This window comes from Labeo rohita, chromosome 22, assembly GCF_022985175.1.
Source record: "Labeo rohita strain BAU-BD-2019 chromosome 22, IGBB_LRoh.1.0, whole genome shotgun sequence".
NCBI lineage: Eukaryota > Metazoa > Chordata > Actinopteri > Cypriniformes > Cyprinidae > Labeo > Labeo rohita.
In genome coordinates this window covers 9,976,772-9,992,921 of record NC_066890.1, presented here as the reverse complement: position 1 = coordinate 9,992,921, position 16,150 = coordinate 9,976,772, and the positions used below count along the sequence as shown (strand labels likewise).

Genomic DNA, 16,150 nt, shown 5'->3' with positions numbered 1-16,150 from the left:
CTGTTTACACCTGTACTTAGTTCTGTCCACTCGTGATTGGTTTGGCAACAAACATCTTAGTACTATGTGTAAACGCACCTTAATTGCGTTATTCACTGTTGTAAAATAATGTGACTGGTGGAGACAGAGACAAGCAGATGCATATAATCAATATCAAATTCGTTGTAGATTATTCTATTTATTGATTGTTTTAACTTTTATGGATAGTTGTTGCCACCCTGTGTTTAACTAACTTATGTTCCTGTAGCTCCCCTTGTGGCCACTCTGAAAATGCAATACATGCAACTGTGTAAATTTTACTGTGCTTTTCAGGAAGAAGTGTTGCATGAAATCGAGTCTGCATAGCTAGAAGTGTTTTATTTTCCATGTGCGTACTTGCTTATAGTATGTTTGAACAACAGAGTATGGAAATGAAAGTAATGCAGAGATTGAACAGAGCCATCACCATCAAAACAAACGTGAGTCAGAGCGTTTTCAAGAGCTCTTGCAGATGCGCATTGGAAGGCTTTCACTTTTACAACAGTTGCGTAACGGAGGAAAGGCTGTGAGAGTAGGGAGAGCTTTTAAAGGGACAAGTGAGTGTGTGTGGAGAGGGGGATGTGTATACAGAGATCGTACCTTGTCGGAATGTTTTTGTCCAGGCAGTGTGTTCATTGTCATGCAAAAGCAGGAATGCCGATGCTGTGTCATGAAAGCCCGCAAAACTGCAGCTGTTTCATTTCATCTGTGTTCTCTTCAGGATTCACTTTTTTTTAAATGTGGCTTCTGATCAGACTGGAGCTGTGTTCCAAAACCATGTGAGCTGCCTGGCTGCCTTCTAAGGGGCCTTTCACACAGTGTGTGTTTTTGAGACGCAGTGCAGCAGAATGGAACTGAATGCAGGTCTTTCAAAAGTTGTACTTCTTTTACTTGACATGGTGACTTAAAGCAGTGCTCACGATGCAAGACCAGTCACGACAGTCAAAATATTGATGATCTCAAACCGAACTCACTGACTGATGAGAGCTGAATGATGATACCACTGACTATGCTATAACATAATATCCTGTCTACAAATACAAATATTGGATCATTAGACTTGGATAAAATATAATTGGAGCTATCTGTACCATCAACACTGGGGTCATTGATGAACAAAAATGTCAATTATCTTGATTAAAACATTTTCTGAATAGAACTTCAAGTGAGATTCACATTTTATCTAATTTTAACTATTAAGGCAAAAAGTTATAACATTTTCTGTGCATGTTTTTTACATAGTTTTTTAAGGTAAACATTATTTCTGAGTTTTTGGGATCGCATGCCTTGCGATCAAAAAGATCAAATTGTTTACAATTATGTATATAAATATTAAGCGGTGTAGCAGTTTTGTTGAAAAGTTTAAATGAAGAAAGTAAATATACTTACTACTGCTAAAACAAATGTGTGTATAATATACTAATAATTCAAGAGCAGCTTCATACAGAATAATTCAGTTTTGCCTGTATATTAGCCTTCTGAAAGTGCAAAATCTGCTCCTGGGCAGCATTGGGTATCATGTGTTTGGATCATTCGATACCTCGCTGAGTCACCAGTTACACTGAATGCTGATTGTCAAGGCCTAGATTGGGCTTTCTGCCATTGTGCTCAAAACGCAAGATAATGTGGATCCTGGTTTCGTTTCTTGAGGCTTTAGGAGTCACTTATTCAGTAAACCACATGGTCTGAATGCTGGTGTGGAGTCAAGGTTTAGGAGTCCAGCCAGATTTGGCTGAAAATTTGATGTTTGCTCTGGAAGAGCACAGGGATGACTCCAGCTCTGATGACTGAAAATTGTCATTGGAGTTATTTTGGTTTGCGTCAGAGCGGCCAGATTCCTCCCTGGCACGAGGTTGTGTTTCTTCAAAGCTCTGCATGTGTGTTCTAATAGCTTTGTTGTTGAGAATAAATGCACTTTAGCTTTTTGCAATACTGAATTCTGCTTGCATTGATGTCAAAAATAGTTTTCTATCCAAGGCAAGGCGCCACTAAGACAGAAGCCACTAGTTGTCATTGTTTAGAGGAGCTGTGACCTTATTTGACTGCTAATCTAGAAATTAAACATCCATAAAAGAAAGGTCTCCTTACACCTAGGAATGTCATGTGGTGGCAGCCAACATGCATGGGGAGAAAAAAAAAAACATAAAGCAGGAAATGAAATCAAAGAGACGACCCAGAAGACTCACAAGATTGTGTGTCAAGATCAATAAGTCTCTTAAAGATAATTTGATCTTTTCATGACCAGGAAAGGTTGTACAATGTCATGTGGTGCTATTCCCTGAAAGCTTAATGACATTTATGAATTAAGAATTCCTGATTCTTTCTAACTTTAAAACAGTTTAACTGTTACATAACCCCCCTTTTTTAACACAGATGTGAAAATGCACTATCCAAACCTAAACGGTTGTAATTTATGAATGCTTTTGAATATAGACCTGAGGTTGGTCTTTTTTAAAAAGACAATCAGCAGATTAGTGCACAGGTGAAAGCATTTCAGTTGCTAAAGAAAATGTATTATACTAACATTTAATGTTATATACAATAAATGTTTTACAAAATATTTTGGAATCTAAAACTTTTATAAAATTGAAGCCATATGTCCAAGTTATGTTCCAAATTTGAAGTTGATGTCACAAAAATTGAGGTTCCTGCCAAATTTTAGGCGCTATACCAAAAATAACTGTCAGGTAACACCCAAAATGTATTTATTTATTTAATTTAAATGTCATAATAATTCATAATGACATTTATGAATTAAGAATTCCTGTTATTTAAAAAACTTTCTAACTTAATTAACCAGTCTTAACTGTCACATAACCGCCCTTTTATATCATAGATGTGAAAATGCACTATCCAAACCTAAATGGTTGTAATTTATGAATGCTTTGGAATATAGACCTGAGGTTGGTCTTTTTTAAAGAAGATGATCAGCAGATTAGTGCACAGGTGAAAGCATTTCAATTGCTGTGTAAAAAAAGTTACAATATTTTAAGTTTACTGTAAAGAAAATGTACTATACTAACATTTCATTTTATGTAAAATAAATGTTTTACAAAATAATTTGGAATCTAAAACTGTTATAAAATCAAGGCCATATGTTCAAGTTTTGTTCCAAATTTGAAGTTGATATCACAAAAATTGAGGTTCCTGCGAGATTTTAGGTGCTATCCCTATCCCTCAGGTGACACCCAAAATATATTTATTTATATATTGACACATTTTTCTTTCACAAATTTTTAATTGTCTATCTCAACATTACTTGTATCACAAAATATACACCAAACATGGAATCTTGAGACCTTTCCAGTGGTATGTGTTTTGTCAAGATTAGACAAATTTTCATTAAAACATTTTGTGATATGACACCTGACACCGCCCACTGGGGGAGGAGCTCGCTAAAAGGATTGTATTGCAATGTCCGATTTTAAAACTGTTTTTACATGAATTGTCACATGACAGTGAATTTTAAGTGTTTAAGCATTCAAATGATATCTGCTGTAGGATGACTGTAAATATGTGATTCCAAGATTCCAAAAAAGACAATTGTGGGATGCTGACAGTTAACAGGTTAAAAACCTTTAAAAAAAACGCGTATTCATGATATAAACGAAATATGTTAATATTTTTAACTTAACATTAAATGGAAACTTTTTTGAAAATTTCTTAAAAGTAATGAAACTTTTATGAAACCATATGAAACCTTAAACCTTATTGACAGCATTTGTGGAATAATGTTGGAAATCATACCAAAGAAAATAATTTTCACTTTAACCTCTCATTTAAAAATAAAAATTGCCTAGAAAAGAAGTCCCTGGTAAAAGGATGATTTTGAATACTTTTTACTAGAATTTCAGTAAAATGATGCCAAAATTCCAGGCTTTTAAACCCTCCATAACTCTGGACCTACAGACCAGCTTTACTGTAAACAGGGATAATTAACATTATGCCACAAATGCTGCTGATAAAGCTTGTATTGAACACGTGACAATCATGCCCTTACACTAACCTTCATTGTGAGGCAGTAAAGATGGCGTATTGACCAGGGTAAATGGATGAGATCTTTATTGGGTTACCTTAATGTCGTTGTGTGCCATGAGGAACAATAGAGGAGACATGGTGAAAGTAAGACCATGGGAGAAGGTCTTTTCTCTAGTGTTAGAGTGACGGACATTGTCTTATTTGTGTTTTATTGTGTTATATAGTACAGGTCATCCTCAGTTCACCAGAGTCACAGGATTTTACTGTATGAGTGACTCAGCAATTATTCACAACAGGCTCTTCCATTCACTGAGTTCTGGACACAACTTCAGTTCAGTCAGTTTGTCTTACCATTGTGTTTCTTGTCAGGGAAAATTGTGCTCTGTAATTTTAGTAGTTTGTGCTAGGGATGGGTGAGAATGGTCAACTAGTGGTTTAGAGTCATATAGTTAATGAATTGAGATGGGCTGTGTAAATTTTAAAGCCGGTTTAAAATTCAGCAAGGAAATGAAAATTCATCAAGTTTGAAAATGGTATAGATCTTATTGTGAACAATGCATCCATGTGTATGTTTCAGATTTTTTTGACCTTGTTAGGGGCTGTAGCCCCTATTATATGTGTACAGATTCTTCTTCTTCCCAAATGGGATTCAATGGCAGTTCTATGAAGGGAACATAGGAAAATGATGAAATTTGGCACACTTGTAGTGATGGTCATGAATAGTGATCTGACCAAATTTGGGGTCTCTAGGACCAACTCTTTAGCGCCACCACCAGTTCAAAAATTTTACATTGAAATGGAAATAACTCTTGAACTCTTTGTTTTAGAAAAACAAAACTTAGTACACCTGATTACTCTACTCATGTTGGTCACGTTCAATATCTTACATTAAGTTTGCACCCATTACAGTAGCAACCATTTTTAAAAATGCAATTTTTCGTTTTTTCACTACTCCTTCAAATTTTGTCCAATTCTTCTAAAACTTGGCAGAGATCATCTTTGGACTGAGCCGCATAGAAATGACTGAACAGAATTTTATGACCTACTGGTCAAAAAAAAAGTTATGATGCTGTAAACTTCAACAAGGTCAACCATAAATTGGTTCAAAGGCTGTATCTCGGCCAAACTTTGATCAATCAAAATGAAACTTGGCACACTTCATCAACAGCATGATATGAGGGTCCGTGCCAAAGTTGGAAACAGCGCCACATATGGACCATGAGATATGAAAAATGGCTATTTTTGCTTATAACTTTTGAACAGTCTCTGGATTCCTTGAATCATGCCGAATCTGCAGATGTCAGTTTTTCCAGAATCAGACAAACTGCTGGTCCACCATTTTGAAATTTGTCATAAATTGCAATATCTTTTGAACCACTTGACATATTTGTACAAAATTTGACAGGGCATGCCCCAGATGTACCTGAGAAGTTCCACCTAGTGTTCCAAAGATTTTTGTAAAAATGCTTATAAAATCTAAAATTTGTATCACAACAACCTTGTTCCAGCATAAAATAATTTTATTGTTATATAAAAGATAATCATGAAATAAAATTAGTACTTATATGTCTATTTAGTTGTTGAATATCTGTCAGCTATTATATTATAGCCATCAAATCATTTTCATGTTGTTTTGGTTAAAATTCCTCAACTAGTTAAGCTTCCTGTTGTTTGGCTATTTTGGAACTGTTAATAGATTTTTTTTTTTTTTTTTTACTTTTAGGATATAATACAATATGTAACTATTTACATAACTATTTTATGAGTTGGTGATTTCATATGAAGTTGCATGATGTGACAATAAATGCATTTAATACAGACTCAGATTGTAGACGTCTTATTAGCCAGCTGTACATATGTGTATCTGCATTATTATACAGAAAAACCTTTTTCCTTACTCTTTGACTGTATATGATGAAATATATCATGTGAAAATTAGTGAAATTATATAATAATTATTGTTATTATTATTATAATAATTCATGATTTTAAGGCCACATAGAGTATGTGCTTTGTGTGTACATGTAGTATCAGTGTTTTTTTTTAATAAACTTGGAATAAATTTTAGTATGAAAGTTTTTGATGAATCATGATTTGTTCACCAAAAATGAATGTAGGTTTTTTTACCCATTATTTCAACTACTAAAGATTCAACATTACTGTATGCTATACTGTATGCTGTGTACTATACATTAATGATGATATTCTCTATTGTAAAAATAACTAGTAAACTCTAAATGCATTTTTGGTACAGTAGGAGTTCTATGAACCTTCATACAAAGTACAATAAAATCCAACAGTTTTTCTTGTTCTCATTTTGGCACCCTGTTACATAATAAACTGATTTAAAGTCAAATAATATTTTTATTTGATGCGGGAAGTCATTTTCTACAAGGCTTTTCCGTTCTTGTGTGGCTTAAAACCAATCACATCGTTTCATGACGCTTAAAAAGTGGGCTTTTATGATGGCCAAAACAGATCAGGTTTCATAGTGTAGAGACAGTCTCAGGTAAATGAAGCTCCACTCCTCTGGTCCCAGCACTCCACTGGTAATGGATTCTGTTGTAAGTGCTCTCTGTGGTTGGGGCTGAAGGTCTCAGCTCATTTTCCACTTTATCCAGTAGCTTCTGTATATTGACCACCAGATTTCTACTGCGGTCTAGCTGAAGTTAACTAGCTCCAGTGCTTTCGTCAAATTGATGTAATTGTTTGACTGAGCTCAAAAATCTGCTAGAGTAACAACATAACTACAAAAGCAACAGTCTGAAAGGGGTCATCAGATGCAAAACTCACTTTTTTACATGTTGTTTGAACATAAATGTGTGTTTGCAGTGTGTGTACACAACCACCCTATAATGATAAAAATCCACCCAGTGGTATTTTTTAATCTTTATAAGTAAAATCCCCTTTTTCAAATCAAGCCATTCTCAGCTTCTTGTCAGTGTGACATCACACCAACCAAAGCCGCTCCCACGATAGCTGATTGACATGACCGTCTTACCTTAGACCCGCCCTGACTGAGTTAGTGAAGAACAGTCCGACCGTGTCCGCCATTGTGTTGGAGTCCGCCATTGTGTCGACTCTGGTGCGGGGGAAGACAAGAATGTCTCTGATTGAGCGAATGACGTGTTCTGTTGTTAGACGTAGTAATGAACATAGCAGTCATCATTTACTCCCGACATCTGAGCTGCTGAAGATGCAGAGGATTAACGTTACTTTCGTTTTTGAAGGATAAAACGAAAGTAACGTTATACTTAGCAGAAGTGAGCTTTAAAGCTTCAAACGAAATTGGGACAAAATAACATCCAAACGCATTTGAATGTGTACAGATTCCTACAAATGAAATGTAATTCTCTTTTATTTGTTGAGGATGTTGAGTTTGTTACAAAAAGTTCTGCTTTAATGGATGATAGTGTGATGTTATTCATTAAAGGTGATACATTTTATGACGCTACTTCTCACAACTGTTGTTGGGCCATTTTCAGGGGCCGTTCACACAGAACATGTCTTTGCATCTAAAAATGTCTGACGCAGTGCTCAGGAATTATTATTATTATTAATTTTTAAAAAAAAAAAAAGCCACTTTGCTGTCAAATAAAACAGCTGCCACGCCAACTTGCTAGTGTAAACAAAAAGATGAGTGCTGTTGTGTGCAAAAGTTGAAATTTTATATATGCATATATTTACAGATATTTTATATGAAAAGTGTTGCTATGATGACGTGACGTATTTAAATGACTTAATATATGTCATTGGTAATTGCAGTTTTCCCCCATTCTTTTATGACTGAGAGTTGTTTTTGTTTATAATGGTTTAATTATATCACTTTTTGTTGTTGTGTGTATTTATTTATTTATTTGGTTTGTACATCAGTTAGGGTAGTATAGGTGTTTAGGAGGGTTGAAATTAAGTTTTATTTTTTAATGTGTCATAATTTTTCAAATACATTTGGGAAACCCATTACATTGCAATTTATATATATATATATATATAATTTGAATTTAACATCTTTTCCTTTTGTCTGTTAGCACACGTCTGTCGATGGGTACACGGACACACCAGCACCACCCACGAAATCAGCAAGTCGGCAGAGTCTCCCGCGCTGCCGCAACTCGGTGGCGTCCATCACAGACGAACAGCCTCACATCGGGAACTACAGACTCCTCAAAACCATCGGCAAAGGGAACTTTGCTAAAGTCAAACTTGCCCGCCATGTTTTAACAGGAAGAGAGGTGAGCGGATACATATCTAATGTTCTGTATACAGTAATAATGCTAACACAATTGCAACTTCATTGCATTTGGAGGACAGAAATCAACAAATAGTCCAGAATTTGAAATTGTTCGACACTTGATTTTTCATAGATACGTTGTGATTATTTTTGGTAATATATAAGCTTAACCCTTGAACCCTTATTTTTCCATGTGTGACTGTTGCCATAAAGTCTGGTGCACTTTTTTTGTCTGACTCTGTCCAAGAATAGCCCACTTGGACATGAAGAAACTATTTGAGCAACATGTAATACGGCTTGGTTTTTGCATGACAGTTTTGCTGGGGTAAATATCAAATAGACCAAAATGGGGGGAAAACATTCAGATAATAACACAGCACTCCCTATGAATATATGTAGAGTCGAAATTTGCAAACTTAACAGATTAGTTCTCAAAAATATATATTTATCCAGTTTAACTCCTGACTCTCAGTTGTCCCTCATTTAAGGGAAGCTGAAGAGATTCTTTTGAGCTCTAAAATAAAGACACTTTCCTAGCTCTGGAAACGACATGCATTATTTAACAGCCTGTACGTCAGAACCCACTTGCAGGACCAACAGAAACTCCAGATTATGTAAGATATGGCGCCGGTTTGCTCTGACGCAGAGAGGGGTGATGACGTGGATGCCCCGTAGCCTTTAGATATTGAGATATATAGACTATTTAGAGGATCCTATAAATAAACTCAATTTACAGTAACACTGTATTTGTCTTTCAGGTAGCAGTGAAGATCATTGATAAAACACAGCTCAACCCCACAAGTCTACAAAAGGTGAGACCTCAATGTCTTAAGCTGGTTTTATATTGTCTATTTTTTGCTTAACTGTGATGAATGTTTTTGAAATGCGAAATCTTAATTATCTTACAAATTTTCTTTGAGCAAATATGTTTTGACATGTTCTTTGCACATTTTGTGACTTTCACCCTGTTGCCTGTATACAAGCATATATGCACACACACATACACACACACAAGCACATTAGAAATCCGGGTTTGATTTTTGTTCTCAGTATTTTTGTAGACATGACAATAATAGAACTCATCATTTAAACACTGCTGAAAAGTCCCTGTGAATGTTTGTACTGTAAACATAAGGAACAAATTAAACAAACATGGTCATTGTTTTGGTGTCACTAGCCTTCTAAAATCTAGTGATTATTTCATCCTCAATAGTTTACGTTTGCAAAAAAAAATGTGTGCAATATGCATTTGACCACGTTTTAGCAAGATACATGTTTGATCTTGATACATGTTCTAGGCATTGTTAGCATGTAGCTAGCACATTTAGCATGTTTCTAGGTATTGCTAGCACATTGTTAAAATTTTATTATGTTTAGCATGTTTTTAGGCATTGTTAGCATGTCGCTAATATGTTTTAGCAAATTGCTAACATGTTTAATATATTCCTAGGCATTGTAAACTTGTCATTATCATGTTTTTTATGTTACCAGTATGTTTTAGCTTGCTCCTAAGCATTGTTAGCTTGTTGCTAACGTGTTTTAGCAAGTTGCTAACATGTTTAATATATTCCCATGCATTGTTAGCGTGTGGTTAACATGTTTAATGTGTTTTTAGGCATTGTTAGACTGCCATTATCATGTATTTTCATGTTACCAGTATATTTTAGTTTGGTCCTTAGCAGTGGTAGCATGTTGCTGACGTGTTTTAACAAGTTGCTAACATGCTTAATATATTGCTATGCTTTGTTAGCATGTTGCTAATGCGTTAGCATGTTCCTAGGCTTTGTTAGCCTGTCATGTATTTTCAAGTTACTAGTATGTTATCCCTGCTGAAAAAAAAAACAGCTAAAACCAACCTAAGCTAGTTGGCTGGTTTTAGCTGGTCATCCAGGCTGGTTTTAGAGGGGTTTTGGCCACTTCTTTGGCCAGGCTGGTCTTAGCTGGTCAGGCAGGGAGACCAGCTGGAACAACCAGCTAAAACCAGCTACTTCCAGCTTAAACCAGCTAAAAACCAACCAACCAGCTTAGGCTGGTTTTAGTTATTTTTTCAGCAGGGATAGCTTGCTCCAAAGCAGTGTTAGCATGCTGCTAACGTGTTTTAGCAAGTTGGTAACATGTTTGATATTTTCCTATGCATTGTTAGCATGTTGTTAAAGTCTTTTAAGAAGTTGCTAACATGTTTAATATATTCTTCTGCATTTAGCATGTTGTTAATGTGTTTAGTATGTTCCTAGGCATTGTTAGCCTGCCATTATCATGTTTTTTTTTCTTGTTACTAGCTTGCTGCCAAGCAGTGCTAGCATGTTAGCATGTTTTAGCAAATTGTTAACATGTTTAATATATTCCTATGCACTGTTAGCATGTTGCTAATGTGTTTAGTATGTTCCTAGGCATTGTTAACCTGTCACTATCATGTTTTTTCATGTTACTAGTTTGTTTCAGCTTGCTCCTAAGCAGTGTTAGCATCTTGCTAACATGTTTTAGCAAATTGCTAACATGTTTAATATATTCCTATGCATTGTTAACATGTGGCTAACGTGTTTAATATGTTCCTAGGCATTGTTAGCCTGTCATTATCATGTATTTTCATGTTACCAGTATGTTTTAGTTTGTTGGCTAGTTTTAGCTGGTCATCCAGGCTGGTCTTAGCTGGTCATAACTGGTCAGCAGGTTGGTTTTAAAGGGGTTTTGGCCACTTCCTTGGCTGGCCAGGCTGGTCTTAGCTGGTCAGGCAGGGAGACCAGCTGGAACAACCAGCTAAAACCAGCTACTTCCAGCTTAAACCAGCTAAACCCAGCCAACCAGTTTAGGCTGGTTTTAGTTGTTTTTTTCAGCAGGGATAGCTTGCTCCAAAGCAGTGTTAGCATACTGCTAACGTGTTTTAGCAAGTTGGTAACGTTTAATATTTTCCTATGCATTGTTAGCATGTTGCTAAAGTCTTTTAACAAGTCGTTAACATGTTTAATATATTCTTCTGCATTTAGCATGTTGTTAATGTGTGTAGTATGTTCCTAGGCATTGTTAGCCTGCCATTATCGTGTTTTTTCATGTTATTAGCTTGCTGCCAAGCAGTGCTAGCATGTTAGCATGTTTTAGCAAATTGCTAACATGTTTAATATATTTCTATGCATTGTTAGCATGTTGCTAATGTGTTTAGTATGTTCCTAGGCATTGTTAACCTGTCACTATCATGTTTTTTTCATGTTACTAATTTGTTTCAGCTTGCTCCTAAGCAGTGTTAGCATGTTGATAATGTGTTTTAGCAAGTTGCTAACGTGCTTAATATATTTTTCATGCATTTAGCATGTTGCTAATGTGTTTAGTATGTTCCTACCCTGGTGAAAAAAACAGCATATGCTGGTAGGTATGTATTGATGCTGGGATGTTGGTTAGGTATGTTTTGATGCTGATTTAACCTGGTCCTTTGCTGGTTCATGCTGGTCATGTTGCTGGTCAAGGACCAGCATAAACCAGCAAAGGACCAGCTTAAACCAGCATCAAAACATACCTACCAGCATATGCTGTTTTTTTCACCAGGGTAGGCATTGTTAGCCTGTCATTATCATGTTTTAGCAAGTTGTTAACATGTTTAATATATTCCTATACATTGTTAGCATGTTGCTAATGTGTTTAGTATGTTCCTAGGCATTGTTAACCTGTCATTATCATGTTTCACGTTACTAGTATGTTTTAGCTTGCTTCTAAGCAGTGTTAGCATGTTGCAACCATTTTTATTACACGTTATCACACATTTTCACAGATAGACAGAGAGACTGTCAGGTAGATCAAATCTTCTCAATCCAACATAAATATCTGCTGAACTGCATGATAATAACGGCGAATAAAGGGCTTGCCTTTTTGTCTTCAAACGGAAAATGTCAGAGTGGCTGTTTCTTGGCTTTTATAAGCAGCGATGACCTTAAAGGGAATGACGCAGCCTCTCGTGATGAGAACAACATCAGAGCTCATGCAAGTCAATCAGTCTGCAGCGGAGAAATCCTCGGTGTTAGTGTCCATTGAACATTTTAAAGCAATATCCCTGTCCTTTCTCACCTTGTAGTACATCTCAGTGGGAGATTTCCAAAATCACGAAGCCGTCGTAGAATGACGTTAGCCAGCGACTGGGTTGTTTTCAGCCAGTCTTGACTGGTGTAGTTGTAGAAGCGTGACATTTTCTTCATACTGTTTCCATTAGTGGGCTAATATTAAATACCCCATTAAATGCCTTGTCAAGCATAGATTTCATAAATTTAAGAGAAAAAATTTCGAGAACCGCTGACCTAATGGATTTGCGAAAATGATGCTTTGTGGGAAAAAATACAAATAGTTTTTCCTCCCCCATTTTCCATTGTTCATCAAGAGCAGCTGAGGGGTTTGAAATTCCAAGTGAGTCTTGCATAAATTCCCTAAGGTTTTTTGTAGACGTGACCATCCAGGATCAGATGGTCACATCTGGCGAAATTACTTCCATTAAGTGACCTTTACTTGTACACGTTACTAGCACCGTTTGATGAAGGGTCGTTAATGAAGGAATTGAATTGATCTGTTTTGTTGGAATGACTTTCAAGGGCGTCAGAATGACGTTTGGTATTCGCTGTCAAAAAAACAACATTGTTAAATAATGTTGTTACTGTTATTTTATGCACTGATGTAGCTCAAAATGCCAAGGTCATGTGATTGATTCCCAGAAAATGGATCTACTGTACATTGTTTTGGATAAAAGTATCTTCCAAATGAATGAATGTGAAGTTTTATATCCTTACAGTCAATTATCATCTCATTTGAATATTTTAATGAGGCCCGTCCTCCATTGTTTGATTGATGTGCACTTTGCTTGAACAGATGGACAGTGAGGTTGTCAGTGAAACTTACACTGATTTCTCTTGCCTCACGTTTCGACGGCATGATTAATGATCTCATGGTGAGGTATACACACACACACACACACACACACACGTCAGAGCTTGTCTGTAATTACGGTTGACTCTCCTCCTCCCCAACTGGCATCATCCAGTTACTTTTTCATATTATTGAACGCCTGGCCTCATAAGTGAATTCTCTTCCAGTGCATTTATTCATCCAGAATCAGTATTCAACAATGAAAATAACAGCTGCATGCTGGTCCTGCTGGAATTTTACCCAGCACAGAGCGATCAGGGTTTGTTCTCAGTTGTGGAAACCTCTGCATGCGATTAATTGCTATCGGCTAACCTCAGCGTGTCCGAGAGCATTCCACAACCTCTGTGTCATCGCACTTCTATGAGCTCTTACTACGCGCCCATCTTCTCTCAACCAGCGTTTACTGCTTTCTCAAATGGATTCTCATTTAATCACCCTTTTGAATAACTGGTAGACCAGACACATGCTTTGGCGGCTCAAGCCCTCTGTCCTTTTTCAGGGTTTTCTTTTCTGTGAATCAAGGCCTTGAAAAGGTCTTAAATTTATATGATCATGGCATAAATTTTTGTGAGGGATTGTTTCCTCATGCGTTTCATTTTAAAGTGAAGCGAAAGCGTAATTTCTGTGCTACATGGCTTAGGTCGCTTAATATTCATTTAAAAAATATGCGGTAGATTGCGGTATGTGCTGCTTCATCTGTCAGTCACCCGAAGAAGAACTTGTCGTTTTGATTTTTTTATAGTAATAAAAATCATTTAGTTCAGTTAGAGAACAGACAATACAAGTAAAACTGAACACGGCTGCTCAATTGAATGTGCCGAATGACAGTCGCACATCAGATTTCATTTATCACCTGAAGAGTCGAGCTGACTGACTGACAAGAAGAGAGAGGTGAGAAAGACCATGGCGGAAGAGTTTCAAAATGAAATATTTTTGGATTTTGAAAAGCCTGTTAACTCCTGCCAGGTGATTTGTGGAAGTTTCATATTTATTTGGTTCCACAGTGTTTGCTGATTTTTATTTATTTAAACTGTTGATTTTTTTTTTTTTTTTTAACATTACATCAAGGTATATGCTGTGCTTCCAAGCTTTCTTATTCGTTTTGCTAATAAACGTTCTACATGTCTTATTTATTTGGTTACACAGTGTTTACTGATTTTCAGTTTTGTATACCTATTTAAACTTTGTGTAAGTTATTATTTTATATTAGGCATATAACATTGTGTTTTTTATTTGTTTTGTTAATAAAAGTTTGTTACGTTAATGCCGCTAATTTGAAAGTGAAAGTAAAATGTGCACAACGCTTTTACAAGCTACTTAAAACTGAAGGAAGTGAAGAAAAGAGGGAAAACTCATACGGACTAAAAAAACAACAGCTGCTTGATGCCGATAATTTGAAAGTGAAAGTAAAATGTGCATGGAAAAAACTACAGGTACAATTTGTCAAACAAAGCTTAGAGTGCTGTTATTGGTAGCTGAAAGTATAATAAAACTAGACAAAATATTATATAATAATAATTATGGCGTGTTGAGCTTTGTGAATGATGGGCATTTGAAGGGATTTTTTTATTACTTTTATTATTATTTGAGATTCATTTATAACTAGCGTACTTTTATATTATTTGAATCCTAAGGTCATTTTCACAAAAAATTTAAACCCTCTTTAATGTAAATTTATGTGTTTACACAATGTAAATATGGATTAAATGGATTAAAAACTAAATTTTAGATGCAAAAGCTCTGTCTTAACTACTATAAACTTAAATTTGCTGGAATCAAGATAACATTCATATGAATGAAATTGTAGAAGAAACATGTCTTTGGCGATACATTTAGGGCCCTATGAAATCTTTTATTTTTCTCCAAAATCGTTTTTTTTCCCCTCCCACATTTTCATTTTTCTGGATTTTTCTTTTTCAGTTTGAATTTTTCTATACTCTGTTTTAATGGTTAAATTAAAAGATAATATTTAAAAAGCATGTCTAATTCATTGAAATCATCACACAATTTAACAGCAATTTACAGCAAGGTTAACAAAATTGACCCTACGTTAAAAGTTCCTAAATTCAGTTTTACTTTTAGCAGCATGTCTAATTAATTGATTTTATTTTAAAAAATGCATTATTATTTTCTTCCTTTCTTTTCAGAAATACTGTGTTGTGTATTTACTTTTTTTTTTTTTTTTTTCTTTTTTGTAAATAAAGTGTTCTGGTAAATATTCTTTTATAATGTTTTAATAATACTTTTATTAGCAGTACTATCATTATATTAAGTATTATATTTCTGTCACAGTTTATTCAAGTTAAACCAAACTTTTATTTTGATGGGTAGCCGTGAAGACCTTTAAGTTTCTGTTTGCATATGATATGGCGATAGTTTTCTCAAAAGAAATGGTAAAATGCACATGAAGTGACAGTTATATGTTCATGTACTCCTATATTGAAGCAGCAGAAGTTTAAAACACTGTGAGACACACTTGTGTGTAGTAAACAAAACCGTGCGTCTGTGCCTTTCATTCACACAGAGACACGCAGACCATGCAGGATTCAGATTTAAATAGTATTTTTGCAACTTAGCATTCACAGATACTAGTCCATCCCCCGGTTTCACAGACATGGCTTAAGCCTAGTCCCTGACTAAAGTGTGAATCTGAGCTGTTTCAACTGAAAGAAACTTGCACTGATTGATCTTGAAATATGTCAGTGCCCTTGTTTTGTCTCAAGATGCACACCAGTAATGTTTTTAGGCATGTTTATAAAAGTTATTTTAAAATCCTAATTGAACTATGGCCTAGTTCTGGCTTAAGCTAAGCCCTGCATATGAAACTGGGCCATTATCGCGTTTTTAATTGAATTTATGGACCTACTTTTGATTTATTTATCCAAAATTCCATAGTATACAATAAATTCCATTTTATGACTGGAATCTGCGTTTTATAATTATAGGGCCTTATATATGGTATACCACAAATGCACATGCTCTTTTGTGCAATTCATAAGTATGCCACAAGGGTGGTCGCATTAG

The 16,150-nt window shown here is 35.5% G+C and overlaps 1 protein-coding gene across 2 annotated transcripts in view; it reads left to right on the top strand.

Annotated features, from left to right (window-relative positions):
* mark1 (MAP/microtubule affinity-regulating kinase 1) overlaps positions 1–16,150 on the top strand; it is a 58,617-nt gene that overhangs the window by 6,110 nt on the left and 36,357 nt on the right. For both annotated transcript variants that reach the window (XM_051094847.1, XM_051094846.1), the window contains exons 2-3: positions 8,025–8,228; positions 8,986–9,039. In XM_051094847.1, the coding sequence (XP_050950804.1) occupies positions 8,025–8,228; positions 8,986–9,039 (258 nt within the window). The remainder of the gene's footprint in view (positions 1–8,024; positions 8,229–8,985; positions 9,040–16,150) is intronic.